We start from the raw sequence: 23,800 nt of genomic DNA, 5'->3' as shown, positions 1-23,800 counted from the left end.
TTTTTCACCGCCCCGCACTGGATAAAGAAAGAGTAACTATTATAGATTTATGCAACACAGATTCATTGGAAAATGTACCAACATGTTTGCAAAACTCCAAAAACTTACCTATTCCTTCAATTAGCTGCTGTTTCTAGTGGCAGTAAAACAACAACATTTTATTCCTTTTCACCCAAATTATAATTACACGAGTAGACCATCATTTAGTACAGACTTGTTTTTGCACAGTTCCTTGCACAATACTATGTTACGACCTCAAAACAATTTTACCATACTACATGATTTGTTAACTAATACATTTTGATGTTTGCATCACATAACTAACTCCATATGAATGGCTTGTCTGATGTTGTAAACTTGCTCGTTGACTCACCCGGTAGTACCGCACTGCACTACAAATCATGTGAAACACGAGTCACAATAAAAGAGCTCAAAAATAGCAGGGCTGCTTTAGCAAATTCGTTTTTATCTTGCGTTTGCTGTTGTTAACACTATCAGTTGCGTTAAAGTGTAGGTGGTACGTTATTTTCAAAACCGATAGAGCATTAACCTTTAAGCGCCACTCACAAGACATTTCATTTAATAACCAGTGTTATAAAATGTTGCCAGATTCATGTTCATCTGATTCATGTTCAACGTTGCCAGATCAATGTTCACCTCACTGGACTTTTCACTTTGAAAGTATAGTGAAACATGCAAGAAACAACGCAATATTTTGCAACAACGTCACCACAGGCACATTTTTCCAATGAGGCTGGGTTGAATTTATGAGATACTCACAGCCATATAGACAGCAGCGTACACACTGAGCGCTGCCTCTTTAGAAGGGAAGGTTTTGCGGGCTCGTAGGATGTCGTCCTCGTTGCCGGTGCAGGCTTCCTGATGGCTGATGTAGCGAAGTGCTTGCTGGCAACCCAGAGCTGTGTAGTTGGGTTTACACACTGTCAGGAAATGAGGGGCCAGGTTCCCCGTTACCACCTGACCAGCGTTCACAAAGATGTCAGTGGTGAAAAGGCCAAACATGTATACACCTATGGAGTAAACAGATACAGATACCAATTACTACAAAAACAAATGCGTTTTTTTCTTATAGCTATACCATCAGTCACAAAAAAACCCCAATATGACTATTAAACACTTCTTACACTTGATATTAAAATTCCCTGCCTTCATTTGACATTAAAAGTATGTAATCCCTTAAAGAGAATCCATCAAGATGGGGCTTAAAATATGTATTTTCCAAACATGACCTGGAAAATTGGTTCAATTATTCAGCGGTCGTGCTTGGCCTGTTTATTTGGTACAGCGCGTACCAGAACCGAAATTTCCTACTTAAGTACATTAAGGGGACGGATACGACTAAGACTAGGTGATCTCCACAGTGGCCCACATCTCGCCGCTGAGCTGTGAGGACGCATTAGAGGAGCTAATGTTCTGAGTTGATGAGATAATAATCAAACCTCATAATTGAATGGAGTCTCTCACATCACTGCTCTGTAAACCAAACCATAATACCTCAATTAAAAGAGCTCAAACACTGGATGTGCATATCATTCTCAAGCTCAATTCTCATTCTCAATTATATTCCAATTTAAATTATATTTGATTCCAATTCATTCAGTGTTATATAGTATATGTACCACTACATCTAACAGTATATAAGAACCAATACATAACAATGGATATTTATCACTATTGAACCAGAAGTTCAAAAGAACAGCATTTATTTGAAACCGACGTCTCTTGTAATAAAATGTCACTTTTCTGTCCCTTTTGATCAATATAATGTATCCTTGCAGAATTAAAGTATTAATTTTATTTTATTTAATAGCATTTTTACCCCAAACATTTCATTTCTTTTGGATCCAGGAAACACTGGTTGTTCTTTGGATTTTAAGAATCAATATGGAAATTGTTCAATTTAACATTGCATAGTTTTGTTCAGATTTTTTATGATGAGGTCCTCAGTGTTGGACTAGGTAAAAATATAAATCACAAAGTCAAAGAAAATGAGCTAGACTTCACTGAACATTGGGCAACAGTTTGGTTGGCTCACCAGTTGATGATCCTGAAGCAAAACAAGAACTACTAAGCTCGAGGAACCCCAAATCATGATGGACAATTCACAAATTAGTCTTCTCCCTTCTGTTCTGAGGAGTTTTACAATGGTAGATATTGGCCGAGGAACGGGAAGTCACCATTGTTTCTTAAAGAGCTCCGTTTTTCTCCTTCACTCCTAAATGTCATGTTCTTTTTGTTTGGAACATCTTTTCAGCTCAACAGAATGACAGCCTTGACAAGGCTATTATTATAGCCATTGAAAGACTTGTATCAACAATAAGTCATTTTCATAACTGTTGGCAGACGCATTCAGACAACATTAACAAAGCCCCGTTTAGCATGTTTCCCTCTGTAAATACAGTCACTCAGAAGAACGTCTTGCAGAGTTTTTACGTGACACATAGCAAAACAAGTTTGACAGATGGTTTGGAGGGAAAATATGGTCTTGTTTTACGAAGACTTGAGAATGCAAATTGAGGTTGGTATAAAAAGGGCATCTTATAATGTCACAGGCTGGCGTCACATGACATCAGTTCTGTTTTTTGTCACATTGGCTACATAATAACTTTGACACTGACAGTCCCCAAACTGCATTCTGTCTGCAAGCGAAACAAAGCTAAATAGGGCTTATTCACACTTCCTCTCACACAGTGATCTCAACAACTGTTCAATTAACTAGCATTCATTCGTATCCATTCTGATCCAGTGAGTTAATTAAAGATTCAACTAATTCAAACTCCTGTCCATGAGTCTTTTTGAATGGTTCATAATAAGAATTGATTGAAAGGAATCATTTGTTAGCGAATCAGACAACCCTGATTTCATTGTATGTTTTGGATTCACTAATGTCATTCTAATTTGGTTTCACTAAAGTCATTCTAATTATACACATTAAATGTATTGCATGAATGGCGAAAATGACCAGCTGACTGTACATTATACATTAAATAAATATGTAGACATAAAATACTGATTCTAGATTAAATGATTTCATAATCTTACAAGTATAATATCCTAAAGCTATACATATATCATTATGGTTTTGGGACATGGATAGATTCAAAACATAATTTAGTTTTTACTTTAGGCTGGAAAATAATTTTTTACAAAACATGACTCATAATTAAATGGACTGAAATGAAAATAAAAGAAAATATTTTACCCAATAATGTCCGTTTTATGAAAATACTTTTTTTTTTACTCCATTACCTTCATAATGATACTTCAGGAGCTATTTAATGATACTGGCACACACACACTGCTTTGAAGTGTTTTCTGTTTTCAATCACAATCATTTTTGATATCAAGAGTTGGTGTGAACCAAGAGTTCTTCTCAGGCAGAGAGATGGGGAAATATTACTGAAAAAGCCTGCCTGAGCTAACCAAGAGTGCACCATAACCCACAGCCATTTTCTAAATTTAATCTCTCCCAAAGAACATCGCAGCGTGAGTCATTATGCAAATAACACAAGCCAGTGACTCCAGGTCACGAAGCAACTGGTCTCATTTGATGCTTTTTAGTTGAGAAGCATCATTAATCCTCAAACAAAACAGAAAGAAACATCATTCCTCAAAATATTTTAATTTCAAGCAGCCACCACTGGCTGGAAACACACATGACATCTTCTAGATGCTTTATCTTTTAAGTTTGATCAAGGTTGAATAAAACAGTAAAACAGATAAACATAACCAGAACCCATAAAGAATTAATTCATTTTAAAATATAAAGGATATAAATGGATGATTTGTCCTTTAAGATTTGTAGAAGCAATAAGGAACTCCAGCCTGTTCTATAATGTGAATATATTTACATACATAGTAGTGTATTTCAAGCTACATTTATTTGATTGAAAATACAATAAAAACAGTGATATTATAAAATATTATATTACTTTAAAATACCTGCTTTCTATATTAAAATGTAATTTATAAATTTTCAGCAGCCATTGCTCCCATCTTCAGCGTCACATGATCCTTCAGAAATCATTCTAATATGCAGATTTGCTGCTCAGGAAACATTTCTTATTATTATCAAAAATTGTGCTGCTTAATATATTTGTGGAAACTGTTATCGATTTTTTCAAAAACATTTGATGAATAGAAAGTAAAAAAAAAAAAAACAGCATTTATATGAAAGATCATTTTTATCACTTTGGATCAATTTAATGTTTAATTGCTCAAAAGTATACATTTATTATAATACATTTATACTGTCCCTAAACTTTTGAACAGTAGTGTTTATATTTTCTACACAACCTCTCGAACCTTATTGCTTATCACACTAATGTTTCAAACCTCTATGACTTTCCTAAGTTACCAATGAATGCGATTTGTCAATGACGTCAAAAGTAAAAGGGATTTGAGCATTTTTTATGGATTTTCAGGGAATAATGACTTAAATTTTTGTCTGTTTCTACATTTCTGCTTTTTCTTTTTTTTTGTCCACAGAAGTCAAAAAGGTTTGGAATGAGGAGGGTCAGTAAATGATCAGACACACTTTTTTTGGATTAACTGTAACTTTGGAAAAAAGCTGAGCTTGAAATAACTTGCTATATCTCTTTAAAGATAAAAATGCCACAGCCTAATCAATCATGACAATGCTTTCAAGAAGCCAAGTGCTGTAAAAAAGAAAAAGAAAAAAAGAAAAACAGATCTCAGATAGATCCGATTTCCTCTAGGCCACATTGACTGCTGCTGAACAGTGACAGATGCTGTCAGTAAAGTAAAGGTGATCTTCTCAGTGACCTGTAGGAGGCTTAGGAACAATTCTGCTTATCTGATTTGTCTTTAAGACTGCTAATGCCGTCAGATGTCCAACAATCCCGCAGCTTGGATGACTAGGCACAGCAAACTGTGAAACTATGACTAAAGTACTGTACATCCTGCTGGAAAACGAAAGCGTCTGTGGGTGAATGGGAACCATTTAATGCAGAAATTAATAGGAGATGGAAGTGGATTTTCTGTGAGGATCAGGCTAATAATCCATGACGTTGCTGCTTCTTTATCTCACAAAAACACTAAAGCATTAGGGGGAGAAACTTGAAAAGGGTAAAAACAATTAAACTGAGAGAACGAAAGGGTAAGGAAGAGAGAGACAGACAGACAGCACAGATTAAGTCTGGTCTTAATTTGTTAAACTGCATTGAGTGTATGTGACGTGGCTGGAGAGGCTTTACCATCATGATGTTGTAGATGTAGAGCATGTGAGGTTAGCTATATCATAACTAGTTACCTAGCTGGGGACTACTTTCAGGCGCTGCGTAATTTCATCGTAATTTCGCAACTTTTCATTTTCTTTTCATCGGAACTCTTTAGTCATTTTTGATGACCAAATGCTAATGGTCTAATCCGATTCAATGATCTATGCTAAGTTAAGATAAAAGTGCTACCACCAGACACAGAGATCGGCTGAATGGATTCAAAAACAGTAAAACTAAACTGTTTATCTCTAGGGGAGTTGTAAAATGAGCCTATTTCCAAAAAAGTGTAGTGTTCCTTTAAGTCTGAAACCAAATATATACAGTCAGACAAAAAAGTATTTAGTCAGCCACCAATTGTGCAAGTTATCCCACTTAAAAAGATGAAAGAGGCCTGTAATTTTCAGGTACACTTCAACTATGAGAGACAGAATGGGGGAAAAGAATCCAGGAAATCACATTGTCTGATTTTTAAAGAATGTATTTGCAAATTATGGTGGAAAATAAGTATTTGGTCAATAACAAAAGCTAATCTCAATACTTTGTTATATACCCTTTGTTGGCAATGACAGAGGTCAAACGTTTTCTGTAAGTCTTCACAAGGTTTTCACACACTGTTGCTGGTATTTTGGTCCATTCCTCCATGCAGATCTCCTCTAGAGCAGTGATGTTTTGGGGCTGTCGCTGGACAACACGGACTTTCAACTCCCTCCAAAGATTTTCTATGGGGTTGAGATCTGGAGACTGGCTAGGCCACTCCAGGACCTTGAAATGCTTCTTTCGAAGCCACTCCTTCGTGGCCCGGGCGGTGTGTTTGGGATCATTGTCATGCTGAAAGACCCAGCCACGTTTCATCTTCAATGCCCTTGCTGATGGAAGGAGGTTTTCACTCAAAATCTAACGATACATGGTCCCATTCATTCTTTCCTTTACACGGATCAGTCGTCCTGGTCCCTTTGCAGAAAAACCGCCCCAAAGCATGATGTTTCCACCCCCATGCTTCACAGTAGGTATGGTGTTCTTTGGATGCAACTCCGCATTCTTTCTCCTCCAAACACGACGAGTTGAGTTTTTACCAAAAAGTTCTATTTTGGTTTCATCTGACCATATGACATTCTCTCAATCCTCTTCTGGATCATCCAAATGCTCTCTAGCAAACTTCAGACGGGCCCGGACATGTACTGGCTTAAGCAGGGGGACACGTCTGGCACTGCAGGATTTGAGTCCCTGGTGGCGTAGTGTGTTACTGATGGTAGCCTTTGTTACTTTGGTCCCAGCTCTCTGCAGGTCATTCACTAGGTCCCCCCGTGTGGTTCTGGGATTTTTGCTCACCGTTCTTGTGATCATTTTGACCCCACGGGGTGAGATCTTGCGTGGAGCCCCAGATCGAGGGAGATTATCAGTGGTCTTGTATGTCTTCCATTTTCTAATAATTGCTCCCGCAGTTGATTTCTTCACACAAAGCTGCTTGCCTATTGCAGATTCAGTCTTCCCAGTCTGGTGCAGGTCTACAATTTTGTTTCTGGTGTCCTTCGACAGCTCTTTGGTCTTGGCCATAGTGGAGTTTGGAGTGTGACTGTTTGAAGTTGTGGACAGGTGTCTTTTATACTGATAACGAGTTCAAACAGGTGCCATTAATACAGGTAACGAGTGGAGGACAGAGGAGCCTCTTAAAGAAGAAGTTACAGGTCTGTGAGAGCCAGAAATCTTGCTTGTTTGTAGGTGACCAAATGCTTATTTTACCGAGGAATTGACCAAATAATTCATTAAAAATCCTACAATGTGATTTCCTGGATTCTTTCCCCCCATTCTGTCTCTCATAGTTGAAGTGTACCTGAAAATTACAGGCCTCTCTCATCTTTTTAAGTGGGAGAACTTGCACAATTGGTGGCTGACTAAATACTTTTTTGCCAAACTGTATATTTATTTAATTTAATTTTCCAGAGCTGAAATCTGGATGCATCACTAGTTCCTAGAAACCACATTTTGTGTGCAACAAACTCCATTTAAAGGAACACTTCACATGAAAATCATGTCATCATTTACTTGCGTTCATGTATTTTCAAACCTGCATTACTTTATTTATTTTGTGGGACACAAAAGTAGATATTTAGAAAATGCATTCTTCTTTTTTCATAAAACAAACACACAGTAAAGTAACCAAAAAGGGTAAAAAGGTAAAACAAAAGCTTCAAAATTATAGTCCATTCATCTTATTTCAAACATTCTGATGCCAATTGAGTACATTTAAGTCATCCTTTTTCATTATTATGAATAACAAATTATGTTTGATATATCTGTTCCTCGCACAATGTTACTGTGTGGCTTCAGAAAACTAGAAATATAGAGTTCTTTTAAGGTGCAGTTTTATCCCATTTCTTTTAGAGATTTCTTTTTCCGACTTTCTCCATTTGTCTTGTACAGAAAAAAGTCATAAGTAAATAAGGGCAACTTTTATTTGGGTGAACAGTCCCTAATATAAAATAAAGCATTTCAAATGCCTTCCTTCACTGGTTATAACCTAAAATACAGGTTTTTTTGACACTAGTGCACTTACCGTGGGTTGGTGCAACCTCTCTTTCTTTTGAGAGGAACAAAACACTTCCAAATAATTCTCACAGTTTAACTGTAAATTGAATGCCAGGGCTGAAAGCACAAGGTTCCATAAAAAGATCCATAAAATGAAGTGGAAAAGCCGTGACATACCAAGGAAACGGAAAGTCCTCCGCACTAATGGATTGAGGTAACAGCAGTCCCCGGTCACGATGGTCTTCTCTCGACTGTCAAGATCTTTCGATGTGTATTGTATCAAGAACAACACCATTTCTGTCACGGTGATCTGAAACAGAGCGGAACATCAGAAAATGTCAAACATCTGTAATTAATCAAATAAAATTAATTAAAAAAATTTCTGAGGAAAATGTGAGTGGCGCTTCTTAGTGCAATAGCATATTACTAGATGGTTTCATAACAGCCCAAGTAAAATAGCCCACAATCAAAACATTGTTTATTTTATCTGGTATATAACCCAGTATAGTGAAGTGAAGTGACATACTGCCAAGTATGGTGACCCATACGGAATTTGTGCTCTACATTTAACCCATCCAACGTGCACACACACAGCAGTGAACACACACACACACACACTGTGAACACACACCCGGAGCAGTAGGCAGCCATTTATGCTGCGGCGCCCGGGGAGCAGTTGGGGGTTCGGTGCCTTGCTCAAGGGCACCTCAGTCGTGGTATTGAGAGTGGAGAGAGCGCTGGACATTCACTCCCCCACCTACAATCCCTGCCGGCCCGAGACTCGAACCCGCAACCTTTGGATTACGAGTCCGACTCTCTAACCATTAGGCCACGACTTCCCCGTGGAAGCTATAAGTGTGTGGAAAGCCCCAACTGAACCCCAATTTTCAGTTGCCAATGAAAAAAAAGGGAGATGCAGAACAGGGGAGGCAGAACAAAAGTTTAAAAATGACAAAAAAAGCCTGAAACAGAAGCAAGATATTGATTAGTCTCTGGCTGCATTGTTAAAGCCTGCTGGTCTTAACTCTGCAAATGACTGTCATAATAAACATTTTGTGTTTTATTGTGCTGATGCTCATTATGAGAATGGGCACTATTTCTATCCCGTAAATCCAAATTAGAGTTCGTTCTGCCCTTATTTGCATCCATTAGTAGATGAGGTGTTGCAATATTGTTCTAGACAGAAGCCTTGCTTTGACTACAGGCCTTTTCACACTGTATACTTCATCTATAAGACTGAATAATTTGGTCAGTTAGATTGATATCACTGATTAACTTTATTTGCCTATGTGACCGTTATATATATATATATATATATATATATATATATATATATATATATATATATATATATATATATATATATATATATATATATATATATATATATATATATATATATATATATATATATATATATATATATATATATATATATATTAATGAAAAACTATGAAAACTGCAACATTTATTAAAATCAACATAAAATCTATTTTTTTTAACTTTTCTTGTTCTGGTCTTATTGTGACAAAGAAAAAGTGTTTTTTGTAATTTATCAAAATATAATAACCTGCTCTGCCTGTGAAATGACCTTCCCTCCCCGCTGATGTCATCAAGCCCTCTCATTTTAGCCCCTCCCCTTCACAATCCATTCAATTCCCAATGGTTGTTTAATATCCCGTCACATTTGGAATAACACCACAAAGTAACAGATACTTCATCTAGGACTGAATCATCACTTCATTAAATCAAGTGAATTGGGCAAATTCGTGTGTGTCATCATTAAAAATGGATTTAAGGTTCCATAAAGATTTTAGGCATTTAAAGTAAACTCTATCTGCAATAAAACTAATGAGACATTTCTTTCTCTTCCTCTGTTCATGAGTGCAGAGATCCGGGTTTGATTGAGGTAACGAGACCAGGATACGAACACACATGAGGAGCTTGAGGCTCTTCCTGATCTGTCAGAGTGATTTAAGAGCTTGTCCAGCTCCTCAAGGGTTTGCTTTTGGGGCTTATAGATGCAAGTAGGATCTTCTGCTTCCAAAAGCAGAGCGACTTAATCTCACATTCTCAAACTGCATAAACCTCCACATACAAATCTGGGTAGAGAAGCGTAAGAGTTTGGTGGCCTCTTTGCCCCCCTACTTCAAAACAGTAGTACAACCGCTCAAGGCTTTACACACATACTGCAGAATCTAGGTTATGAGCATCCAGCAGAAAAGAAAATGATCAGAAAAGACAGGAAAAAAAAAAAAAAAAAAAAAACCAACAGCCATTTGAGAAACACATAGCTTCTGTTTGATCTCTATATCCATCAGGAAATAGATTTAAACCAGGGCTGTCAATCAAATTACTTACACAAGGTGTTGATTAATTAGATTAATAACATTATATCATAGCCTATATTTGTTGACCAAAACTAATTTAAGAGATTAAGACTTTACCATGGTATGTACAGACAATATAAATATGTATACTTCCATTTTTCTATATATTTAATGCAACAACCTCAGCTCACAGAAATTTCAATTTCCAAATGAAAAAGGACATTCAACAGGAAAAAAAATACTTATCCATTAGGAATTTATTTGGTTGTGAAAAATGGTCTCAATATGAGAGGTACTTAGAGGGCTGAAAAATAAGAGAGCTTGATGTCTGCTGAAAAGGAATGGAATTGATTCAATAGATTAATAGATCCAATAATGATAGATTATGAAATCATATTTTTTTGAATGAGATTAATATCATGCTGATATTAAAGGTGATGCATGCCATTTTTGTACAACTAGTGTCACCAAAGAGAACTGAGAAAAAAAAAAAAAAAAAACACTGTTTCCTAAACATGTCCCCTATCTCCCATTGGTCAAGCAAACTGATAGCCATGCCCCAAACTCACATCATTGGTTGAGCTTGTTGTAAGGACATCCTGGACAGGATTCTTTCATAGCAAATACTATTAGCAGCTAAAACAATATGACTGCCTGAATAACAGCAGGAGGTCTAAAAGTAGGTTAACTAAATGAGCTTTAAACAGAGTGTTTGTACTGTCAGTGGTTAAGCACTAGATTACATTTTAAATGGCCCTGTCACATGTACATTAAAACTTTTTTCACTTGTTAAAACCTGTTATTCTGAAACGGGTTCTTCCACACCAAACATTAACAAAATGATTATAGTACAGATGGTTTCAAGTGCATACGAACACAAAGAACAAATCTGCATCAGAATAATGAGGTTAAATCTTCAGGGTTAAACTCTAAGCACGAGGTTACAGTCCTCCACCTGAGCAGGAATACCTTAACATTACACCATACTCTCTCTTATGTTGTATGTTTTCACACAGGCTTGCCAACCAAATGCTGCCTGTAGATCTCAAGAAGAGGAAGAAACATGGATGCAGCTGAACTAATTTCCTGGTTTCTTATTTTTACACAAACTTGGTTTAAAACAGTTAAATAACAGTTTTATAGTAACTTATTCTCATGTTTCTGCATAACGTCACTCCAATAAATGACAGCACAATCATGATGTGTAGCCCGATGCTAATGCCCAACAGTGGGCCAGTAAACTCAACCATTTCCAACCTAATGGACTAAAACTCCATAAACACACATCAATTCAAGCATGAAGTCCTGGTCACTCAGCCAGACATGAACATCTGTTGGTTTCTCACTGGTTTGTATGGCCCAGATGATCGCTGTTGACAATGGAGTGATGTTGTTTGGACTGTGTTAATGAGCAGCTATTTCATACTCCTCGTGGCCCATTTTCTGTTGACAGAGAGTCTTTTCAGTCTGTTTCATAAAGCTGAGAGAAATCTAGAGGTCTTTTATATGGATGCACTGAATAAGGAGAATATACTAATGCTGTGAAACTAAACTCCACAGAGTCAAAACCTCTTGATGTTCCTCATTACATTTTTAAAATCATTTTTATAAAGAAACCCTTTAGCCACTGAATTCAGTATCATTAGTGGGATGTAAAATCTAACAACTGACAGAAGATTATAAATATATCAAGACCACCGAGACATAAACATGAGAGATTTAAACAAAACCAAATCTCAGTGATGGCGTACATGTTGAAAACTGGGGATTAAGACCAATTTCTTGCGATTTCGTCCTAGAAAGAGGAAATTACTAATCGACACTAACCAGTACTTACAAGCATTTGTATCACCTTCAAATGGAAGCTCATTTCTATCACATAAGAACTGAAAAAAATATGCTTTGGTAAATCATAATTATGAGACAAAAAGTCATAAAACAGAAAAATCTAAATTATGACAAATATTCAAAATGTTGTATTTGTCATCAGTTAAAATTATGAGACAAAGTTGAAATTAAGTCAATTATATGAGATAAAAAGGTCATAATTCTATGATAATTATAATTATGACTTAGTATTTCATAATAATGGTTTACCAAAGCATGTTTTTTTTCTTGTGTGGTGGAAATGGACTTCCATACCTTCAAGTCCTGAAAAATGTTTCAAACTAAACTTGAAACAATCTGGTAACATGTATGTCCATGGGTCAAAGACAAAGAGGGTTTTTTCAAGAATCAAAACAATAAAAGTAAAAAAAAAAAAAAATTTTTCCTTACATTAGAATGTGTCCTGTTAAATTTTTTATTTTTCTGAGAAAAGGGTTTTACCCTTTTTAATAATTTTTAAATAATTTTATATTTAATCAAAAATAAAATTTCATATTATAACTTATTCTTTTATATATTTTTACAAGTACAGGTCAGAATAAGTATGTTGTATAATTTTTATAAATATATCTATTATGCTGACTGACGATATTATGTTCAATTTTATTTTCACAAAACTTATCTGAAACATTAAAGTAAACACTTCACTTGCATTTAATATGTTTTTATGTATTTAAAAAAAAATCACTTTTGTAAATTTAATTTTATGTGGACACCAAAATGGCACATCTTGTCTTTTAGCCTGTAACCAATACATTGAGCCAGTAAAAGAAGACCATTCTCTACGATCTATACAATTCTACAACAGAGTGTCATTAGTCAAAACAACAATGCATCTTCATTACCAAGATGGCTGCCAAGCGAATCGACTTGCTTAAAGGGACTTTGTTTGTGGTCAGTACCGACAGAGACTTTATTTGCCTTATTTGCACACTTTATTAGACATTATTTGCAAACTGCAGAATACTAAAAGATTTTGAAACCACTTGCTCATTTTGTAATCTTAAGTACTTTACTTATTGATACCCACTTTGAAAGAAAGTCTGCCAGACAAAATACATTCAATATAATGAGTGGGAATGATCAGGATAAGTGTGATTACTTCAGAACTGTGAAGTAATTAACTGTACTTTGATGATCTAACGATTACATAAATGGCGGCTGAATTCATGCACATTAATATAAACAATCTATAACTGCAAAATGGATGCAGTTACATATGTGTTTGAAAGCATAACGGTGGATTTGCCATAAAATTGTTTTTGATCATGGAAACTGTTATCACAACTCAATTGTGAACTCTACCTTGATATACAAGTGTACACCAAGATATAAAAGAAGTAGTTGGAAAGCCTCAAAATCTGTAACAAGTAGATATGAAAGAAGATGATGATCTATCACATCTGACTGCATGTCAGAAGCAGACGGCTGTAATCTGTATCTGTTGTAAGCGAAACAGAAAAAAAACACCAATTCACTGGCTTCAAAGTCAGAGAGAGACAGATCAAAAACAATATACGCTTCACTCAAAGAAATAAAGGTTCTTCAGTGTTTTTTAACAATGTAATCATTTTCATTGATCATTTCACCTTCTGCAATCATAATGTTAATTTTTTAAATCTTCTTAAATCATTACCATAATTGCAACTGCAACTGTTGAAATACACTGAACCTTTTCTTTTTCTAACTGAAACTTTATTTATTTTTTATATATATATATATTTTATATACACATACACACGCACAAAAGATGAAACCCTCTGACAATACAAACACCAGAGAGAGAAATAAATATAACAAATAAAGTTATTTGTGAATGAATCGCATAAAACTTTCATAAATATATCTGGGTCATATTTCACCCCATGATCAAAAGAAAATAAAAGAGAAAATGTATATGAGGCATATTTTGGGACTATCCATATATAATCCTTTAATAAATCATTAATGTGCACAAAATATTTGATTTAAATCAAAGTATTTATCATAATAGTATTTGCAATGCATTTGAGTTTAGACCGATTTAAAAGGAATATGTTCAGACATAATTTTTTACAGTCTGACAGTAGCAGAATTTGATAGCCTAATATGAAATTTTCAATGCAAAATGTTACTAATAACAGGATTGTCCTTATTCCAATATTATTTCTTATGAATAAGACATTTCTATGAGACTTACCTAAAATGACATCAAGCTGTAAAACTCTAATTGGAAGCTTTATTTCTATAAGCGAGTCAGAGAAATATGTGCATACTTATATTAGCTTATTAGTTATAGTTATTAGCTGTGTGGTAATTGCTTTTTTGTCCTAAGTGACTGTAGCACGTCTTTATTACAGGGACAGTCCCCCTGGAGCAATCTGGGTTAAGTGTCTTGCTCAAGGACACATGATGATAGGGGACGTCTCAATGAGTGTGCATGAGAAGTGTTTGGTATTCAATATAAGACGTTTATATACAAGTGCAGTTGCAAATCATGAGCTAAAATAACTGGCACATTGCATCTTAAAGGAATAGTTCACCAAGAAATTATAGATTGCTGAAAATGTACTCACCCTCAGGCCATCCTAAATGTAAATTAATTTGTTTCTTCTTCGGAACAGATTTGGAGAAATTTAGCATTACACTAGTGGAATGCTCACCAGTGGATCCTCAGCAGTGAATGGGTGCCGTCAGAATGAGAGTCCAAACAGCTGATAAAAACATCACAGTAATCCACAAGTCTCCAGTGAAAAACAGTCCAAAACTGTTCTGAACAAATATGTCAGTGGATTTTGGTTTGACAGTACAACAGGCCACTTTTTCAGTGATTTTTTTGCTTTGTTTTAATGATCAATTTGTTTCTTACAAACATGCAGCTTCACAAGGCATCAATTGATGGACTGGAGTTGTGTGGATTACTTGTGGATTATTGTGATGTTTTTATCAACTGTTTAGACTCTCAATCTGACGGCACCCATTCACTGCAGAGGATCCATTAGTGAGCAAATTATGTAATGCTAAATTTCTCCAAATCTGTTCTGATGAAAAAAGAAACTCATTTACATCACAGATGGCTTGCGGGTGAGTACATTTTCAACAAATGTTCATTTTTGGGTGAAGTATTGCTTTAATTTTGCCTCGACTATTAGCCCGGGCCTTACACTATCAAGTAAATCTGCAAAAGTCATCCTGAAAAGTCATTAAATGTTTGGGTAAAACGATTATACTCAAAGTTTGCTCATTATAATCTCTGATAAAGAATGGGCTTTGTTGTGGTTTAGCACATTTGACAGTGATCATCAAATTCCATTCATTATCAGAAGATTTATCAGTATTAAATAGGATTTTACGTTGTAATCTGTTATAAATGAAGATGTGATGGGAATACTAGTATGCCTTATCCAAATGTCTGACTGTCTACGTGTGATATCGCACAATCACATCCAAATCCGGCAGCGAATTTATTATGTTGAGGGATTTCTTTAATCATTCACCTTTGCAAGACTTTTCCCCTATAATCCGCACCTTAACGCATCAATGTCATTTTTGCCAATATCAGCTCAAATTGAGCAATATCTCTGTCTGAAGCTCATATCTTTACCGCAATCCTTTCAGACTACAAATCACAGCGTGATGGTTTCAGTACGAGTCCGCCGTGGAGTTTATGAGCAGTACTTTGTGGAGATAGAGCTCATGTCTCTTTACGACAGCTTTGGCTGGGGTCACAGTGTTGCGACGTGGCAGCCGGATTGTTATTTTTTCTGTCTAGAAAAACATGAGCCAATATCTGTCTGTGCTACTCAGAAAGGTGTTGGGGGGGAAAAAAATATAACAACCTAGCTGCCATGTAGCAACACTTATAATCTGACAGTACTATAAATGAAAAATGCATCTATTTGAGTCTGGAAACAGTCTAGCAGGAAATCACTGAAAATAAGAATTCTATATTTAATTATCTTTCCTCCACTCATCTTTTTTTGCATTCAAATTATGAAGCTATACCAGCTAAACATACCAAACACTACTGCCATACTTTTGGCTGTCCACACTGCAAAGTGACAAACCATAAGGTGTCAGAAATCTGAAGACAAGATTCTAAATTTATGCTCACCAAGTGCTAAATTTGAGAAAAATATTTACCAAGGTTCAACAGTAAAAAATACTTAATATATTAAGTTATAATACTTAAAAAAATAAATAAATAAAAAATGCATGAGACAAATTGCATGGCTCCATTGACTGAATTTGGCTTGTACCCACCCCACTGTCTCTCTATCATTAATAATATATATATATTTTTTATTAAGCCATATTTTTGTGGCTGATAAGTGATATTCATGGCAGGTGTAACCAAAATTACATTTGGACCCTGGCTAAAGGATAGCATTTACTTGCTATTAAATATCTCCAACCAAATTCCTACCGAATGTGATAAGCCCCAACAAAAAGTAAATAAATAAACAAATAAATACAAATCTGCATGACATTCTCTTGTATATTTAGCAGAAACAAACTAATGCAAATAAATCTAAATCAGAATGACAGAGTCCAATCAAATGCAATCCTAAAAAATAAATAATGAAAAAATTTGAACTCAGAGAAGGTTCAGGTTTTAAGCATAAAACATCCTTTTATCAGCTGCCATTCATCTGTTGAGCACATTAGCTGAATACAGAACCACACTATGAGCTGACAGAGTAGCAAAGGTCCAGCATGGGGGCACTTCAGTTTGAGTCACTGCCACTGATGAAATAATGTGGACTGGTGAACATTAAATTACAGACAGTGAGATGTGAGACGTCTATGCTCACAGTTTGCTGTTTTCCCTTATGAAAAAAAACACTGCAGTTTTCAATGAACAAGTGTTATTAAACAACGACACAGTTGTCAGTGAATAGTCAAGCTAATGAAGGCATTCAGTATTGGGGCAGTGCCTGGTGTGATCTAACATCAAAGGCTTCATCTTCAGCTAGATATGAAGTGAGTGGGGGGGTTATGAAATGCAGGTTTAATTTATGCATGCATGGATAATGAAATCTCATTATGCTGATTTACCAAGATGGAACATGTGCAGTAAACACATTTGGATCTAGTTAATTATACAGTCTCGCATGCATGAAAATGAGTATTCTATGCAATGGTTTAAGAAATAACCTCTAAATTATAAATAAACATACAAAATCAGCAGAGTTGGAATGTATTTGAATGTGAAAGTGATGATGAACAGCAGTGTCGACTAAAGGCAGTTATGACTCACACACAAGTCTCGTCTTAAAGACTCATGGTGTGCATTATTTCTATACCTCAGACAGCATTGCCAGCATCACACAGCACTGTTTTTTATTAAACCTCTTTCTTATGTATCTCTAGCTTCAATTACTTTCATGCAATCACTTGCACGCTGCTCAATCAATAATGAATAGCACATGTTAATGTGTTCTTATGCACACCTCTAAAAATCAAAGCAGAAATCAAGCAAAATCACTTATCCAATCAAAATCTAAAACAAATCATGTAATAATTATTGTAGAACCACTTATCCCATGGCTCTTGGCAAAAAATAATCTCAAACCACTAATCAGTCTCTAGCCGGATCTACTTCCATGCAATCATTTCTCTAATCAATCAAAATCAAGTTTTGCATCTCAAGTTTGATATGCTTCCATGCAATCATTCATTTGATAATCCATAAATGTAAAATAAATCAATAAAAAAATACAAATGAAAATCAGTATGAATTCATATTAAAGACAATTGATATCAAGTGATCACATCAATCTCCGGTCTGATAGCTTCTCATGTAATTATTCATTAGTGAGGTACTTAATGACGCATAATTGAAAACCAATATGAAAATCACTTGAAAATCATAACCTCATACTCTAGCAAATAAATATCAAGTTTTGCATCTCGAGTTCGATTTGCTTCCATACAATCATTCATTTGATAATCAATTAAAAAATACAAATGAAAATATCAAAATCTCAAATCAGTATTTATATTAAAGACAATCAATGTCAAGCGATCACATCAATCTCATAGCCTTTCATATAAATATTAATTTATGAATTCATTAAAATAACATATCACTGAAAACCAATATAAAAATCTCCATTAAAGAAAATAAATAAAATAATAACCTATAATCAGTTCCTAGTCTGATGTGTGTGTTTTCAGTCAATTATCAATTCATCAACACTTAACAGGTAAGTCAATATGAAATCAGATATAAATTAATATGAAAATCACTTATCAATCTGATCTGCCTCTATGCAATCACTCTTTTTTAAACTGATAACTTGTCAATCAATAACACTTACACATCCACAGTTATTACTTATAAATCTCAAGCTTAATTTGCTTTTATGCAATAACTCATTCCTTTATGAATACATTTAAAGCACTTATCAATGATAATCGCTTATCAATGCTTATCAATGCTGAAGTCATGCATCAACTTCAAGCTCGATCTGCTTTTATGTAATAATTCTTTCATTGGTCGATAAATGAACTTTTCCATGATAATCATAATTCTTTCATTGGTCGATAAATGAACTTTTCCATGATAATCAATATCACCTGATTACTCAATAGCATTTAGCAATCAATGAAGTGACTGCACAAGCACTGTGTTGAGTGACTCACCAGCAGCGTGGGGACTCCGGTGACCACCGTGTACAGGACGGCAGGCGGGATGGCGCTTGTGTCCTCGGGTCCGAGGTAGGGTTTCGTGTACGCGGTCTCGTAGCAGAAGAAGCCTTGCACGTGCACGTTGAACGTGTCCGTGTACTCGAAGTAATATGCCAGCATGACCGTCCCCGCCATGATCACCAGCTGGAAATAAAGCATGGTCGTCAGAGATTGGGGCAGGAACATTTACCAACAATCCAGTGGAGAACCTCCAAACATCTGAGCTCTCGTTATAGTTCCCGCATCTCGCCGGGGTCCGACGCTCCGAGCGCACGCGAGGTTGGCACGCGAAGACGCACGCGCTCGCATGGCACAGCGCTCGAGCCTGAATGAGAGAGCGTGAGAGGAGAGCGCGATAAAGTGCCACCGCGCGCTCCTCACTACAGCCAGCTGATGATGAAGAGACACGTCAGGCGCCGTGCCCGCGCCCCACCACCACCACCATCATCATCATCATCCGCTCAGAGGGTTTAAAGAGGCGCTCTTCCGTCAGTCACCAAATGTCACCTCGGATCTATCAGCCCTGATTAACAGCAACAAAACTGGCTATTTCTGTAAAATATACTAACTCTCAGACAATACAATGAAAAAAAGAAATCAAGTGATGATTTAAAGTTCATAAAAACTTTGACCAATCATAATATAACGCACACACTAAACACTAAACACCATCAGGTCGCTCATTTTAAAATAAAATGTAAACAAACATTTTATTGATAGTTCACGCAGGGAATTCTGGGAAGGCTTATTTAAATAAAGCAATAATTTTTGCCTTATAAAATACAAAATTATATATTCGCAGACAGACAGACAGAGGCCTATATTTGTATGTATATTTTTTCCCTGGTGCTTTTAATCGATTACAAATTTACTAATGTAATCATGACCAATAGCATCTAAAATTTAAATTTGTAATCATAAATATATTTTGGCTATGAATTATGAATAAAGGCAAGTATAATCAGTACCAATAATACCTCTATTACTTTTATTATTTAAATAAATTTCTGGGGATAAAAATAGCCATTCAACATTACAGTAAAATTTGTGCCATCATTTTAAACATTTCATAGACATAAACTGTTACAGAACATTCAAACATATTCTACATTTTAATTACCAACTTTATATTTCAGACCCAGAAAATCTACCAGAAAGACAAACTAATACTCCTACTAAGAACTGGTTGCAACGTGTTTTCTCCCAAAAGTAGGTTACACTGTTTTATTGTTGAATAACAGCATAAAAAAGAACATATTAAAACCAAAGCCCAACATTGATCAGCTACATCGCCGTTTAACTAAACCGTCTTTGACTTTATCTCAAAACCTGACACTTTCAGCTTTCAAATTTCTTTAATAATGAACCTCATCTATTAAAACAGCTGTGATAAAGTCTTACGGGGATTCATTTTTTCCCTTCGCCAAAAACAATAAAATTCGAGTGAGATATTGTGAGGAATCATCTGCCCTGCTGAAACCCTTCAGATGTTCATATTAACCTCGCAGAGAATCAATTACAGCGCTAGCATATGTGTGACAGGGTGACGTGGTAGAGCCGTACATCTGTTAAAAACTCTACGATAACTAATCATGATAATTGGGCAGCTGTTATTTACATTACTGTGACAGTTAGTATGTGTTTCCACAGAGAACAAACACAGCAGCTGGGCTGATAAATGTAGGTGTGGTTTCTATGATGGGAGAGGAGTGATTGTTCTTAATCTTAGCATCACTAATGATACAGTATTTTATTTTGGTAATTTAGTACAATTATTATATAGTGTGTGATATTGGCTTCTGAAAACTATTTCTTTGAGTACAGGAATATGATTGATGATCTTGGGGATCTTGTTACTAACTAGGAGCATGTTCTGAACATGATGCATCACTGAACATGAAAAGCTTATTCTTGATTTTCACAGTTCAGAAACACCCTAAGGAGCAGCTGGCCTAGATTGAATTTCTAAACCCACAGACCAATAAATCAGAGTCCTAATAAAGATGTGTTAAGAGTGCATCACTTCAGACTATTACAGAAAGAAGACAATATTACAAAGTAATGTAACAAAATACACATTAAAGGACTAAACGATATTCATAAAGCACTTAAAAGCAGAAAACTTGTGCACATTTAAATCACTGCTTCTATAAACAATACCTAAAGTATTAAAAGACGAATGACGGAAAGCGACTTCAAAGCAACTTGCGAACTTTATCTTTCACGCCACGCTTCATGAGACATTCATGGCCTGTCTTCAATGTACTTGAGAAGATCTGAAGGGATTCTCTTTGCTTTTTTCAAAATATTTGTGTCAGGCTCAGAAATATTGAAATAAATGCAACTCTGCATTACAATACAACACCTATGCAATGATTTCAAATGTTTAACCATGACTTTGTGCTTTATTTCTACTGCAGAATACACATAATGGGTCTGTCAATACGGTTACTAACCTTACATTACACTGCTAATCTTAAAATATTGTACTATTGTATGTTTTAATAATGGTAAGCCAGTTTTTACTGTATTAAAGTCATGAAATGATCCCACCATGCATGGGAAATCCCCTGAAAGGTCCTATAACCTTTTTTTCTGGCTTTTGATTGAACTGATTTTGATTGATACGCCTGACAGAAACCTTTAGTGTTCTACATGTATTCTAAGAGTGTAAAAAAACTCTGAAAAAAGAAATCTGTGCTGATAGGCTGCGGTGTCATCGTCAATATGAGCGGCTTTAGATGAAATGGTATTCTGAAGTTAAAGCTCATATATTGGATTCTTCTAGAAAGGGCTTTTGGTAAACAGCCAGCAAGAGCAGGTAATTAGTGTTTGAGGGCCACTATACTTCATCTAAATGAAATGGTTCAACTACAAAGACTGCATGTTTGATTAACATCAATTAGAATAGTCTGCCTGAAACATTAAACGTCTGAAATAGTCCCCATTAAAAACAAAACGCCACAAAAATAGAAGAAAATAGGTAAATTGGTTGCATGTAGACATCTGAACATCAAGCTGAGAAGATTGTTTCCTTTTGGTTAATGGAAGGACAATCATAAAGTAGAACAAACACATCAGTTCTCTAGATCACTATCATTGGAAGCGTTCATATTGTTATCAGTAAATATATATATATATATGTGTGTGTGTGTGTGTGTATATGTGTGTGTATATATATATATATATATATATATATATACACATACATATATATATACACATATATACATATATATACATATATTATATTATTTTGTCTGAATGGATGAGTCCTCTATTTGTAATTAAGTGAAGATATGAGAAGGTCCGGTCTCTTCTGAGCCTGCAGAAGGAAGCTCAGTATCAAAGCCAGCTACTATAGTATATGAATGTTTTAGGCAAGTATAAAGAATAAGAACTCTCTCTCTCCTTCTAATAGTTTGGCGCTGCTTGCTTAGCGGCTGTTCCATAACTTATTTATACAGCTCATGATTCTTTTAGATGACTCCGTGACTTTAAGACAGATGCTTCACAGAGCACTTTAATCATCCACTTTTTCCATATAAAGGTGTGGGTGTAATGAAGCATTAAACTCAATATTAATGCAGATCATTCAGGAAATAAGGCAGAGAGGAGGCAGGGCATGTCTACTGTACGCATTCCTGTCTCTCTCTCTCTCTTTCTGCCAGCAGTCTTCCTCTAAGCATTAACTTTCTTTTATGAATGTCACAGAGAATAACACCGCTACTGGAAAAAAAGTCTCATTACCTGAAAGAGAGAACTTTCTTAGAGAAATTTGCCTCCTTTTTTAGGTTTTATGAGGCCATCCTTTTGCATATGATACAAATTTAATGTAGCCTTTGATTTAATAGAACATTTGCTATGTTAACAGGTTCTTTTACATCCATTTTAATAACACCCTCGTGTTATTTCAAACCTGTATGACTTTCTTCTGTGGAACACAAAAGAAGATATTTTGAAGAATGATGGTAATCAAACAGGGTCTTATTGACATCCATTATATTTTTTGTCCATACTATGGAAGTTAAAAGCATTGGATACCATTTGAAGAAATGCATATAAATTTGGAACAACATGAGGGTGAGAAAATAATGACAGAATTTAAATTTTTGTGTGAACTATCCTTTTCATGTCTCCTGGGAATCTGCTAAAATGACAGCATAAGTACTACACCTCCAGAAACTGATATTTTTCAGCATTTTATGGAATCAGACTTTGCCAAGTCAAGCATTATGTTCAGATAATTTTTCATCTGCCATGTTTGTTCATTTTGAGCAAAGCCTAAGCAAACAAATAATTAGGTAGAGTTGCTCAGTTTGGCAGAATGTGATCAGAGCTTCCACTTCCAAACATTAATTTAATCTACAGTTCAGATTCATATGTATGTTCTGGGAAAACCAATGGTACATAAGCCTGTGTGTATCTTCTATCAATTCTTAAATTAATTAGATCATTTCAAGAATTTCAAATGTGTGTCACTGCTAGGCAATTACATAAGAGATAATGTAGAGCAAGCCACTCATTACTGCAAATTAAACCCAAACACTTGATCAGGACACATTGGATTCTTAGGAGTTTATTTCAAAATAATGACAAGCTGTCTGTACAGCAAGAGTGTAGGGTGCAAACAGGCATTTAATTGTTTGAGCAAAATGATTGCTAGAAACAACTTAGTATTAAATTCTACACCCTTAAAGGGATACTCCACCCAAAACTGAAAATTTTGTCATTGATCACTTACCCCCATGTCGTTCCAAACCCGTAAAAGCTTTGTTCGTCTTCGGAACACAATTTAAGATATTTTGGATGAAAACCAGGAGGAATCTAAAGATTCATGAACCCACTCAGAAGTTCCGATCAAAATTAAATGATTTGCGAACCGCCCTCTGAAGTTCCGGTCTGAATCTAAAGACATTTACATTTAGCAGATGCTTTTATCCAAAGTGACTTACATTGCATTCAAGTTACAGTTTTTACATTTTTATCAGCTCTTGCTTTCCATGGGAAACGAACCCATGATCTTGGCGTTGCTAGCACCATGCTCTATTATTTGAGCTACAGGAAAGCACGATAGACTCATGAACCCACTCCGAAGTTCTGATCTAAATCAAATGTTTCACG

At 35.5% G+C, this 23,800-nt stretch overlaps 1 protein-coding gene across 1 annotated transcript in view; it reads right to left on the bottom strand.

The window, feature by feature from the left end:
* LOC306864798 (phospholipid phosphatase-related protein type 5-like) overlaps positions 1 to 18,862 on the bottom strand; it is a gene marked incomplete at both ends in the record, with an annotated part of 31,559 nt that extends 12,697 nt beyond the window's left edge. Inside the window, 3 exons of the mRNA XM_079409032.1 lie at positions 781 to 1,031; positions 7,965 to 8,097; positions 18,632 to 18,862. Coding sequence (XP_079265158.1) covers positions 781 to 1,031; positions 7,965 to 8,097; positions 18,632 to 18,862 — 615 coding nt within the window. The remainder of the gene's footprint in view (positions 1 to 780; positions 1,032 to 7,964; positions 8,098 to 18,631) is intronic.
* Between the last annotated feature and the right edge of the window lie 4,938 nt (positions 18,863 to 23,800).

This window comes from Barbus barbus (genome assembly GCF_936440315.1).
Source record: "Barbus barbus genome assembly, chromosome: 46".
In the NCBI taxonomy this organism is placed as follows: Eukaryota; Metazoa; Chordata; class Actinopteri; order Cypriniformes; family Cyprinidae; genus Barbus; species Barbus barbus.
Note: the sequence above shows the minus strand (reverse complement) of the source record. Positions and strands in the feature narration are given on the sequence as shown.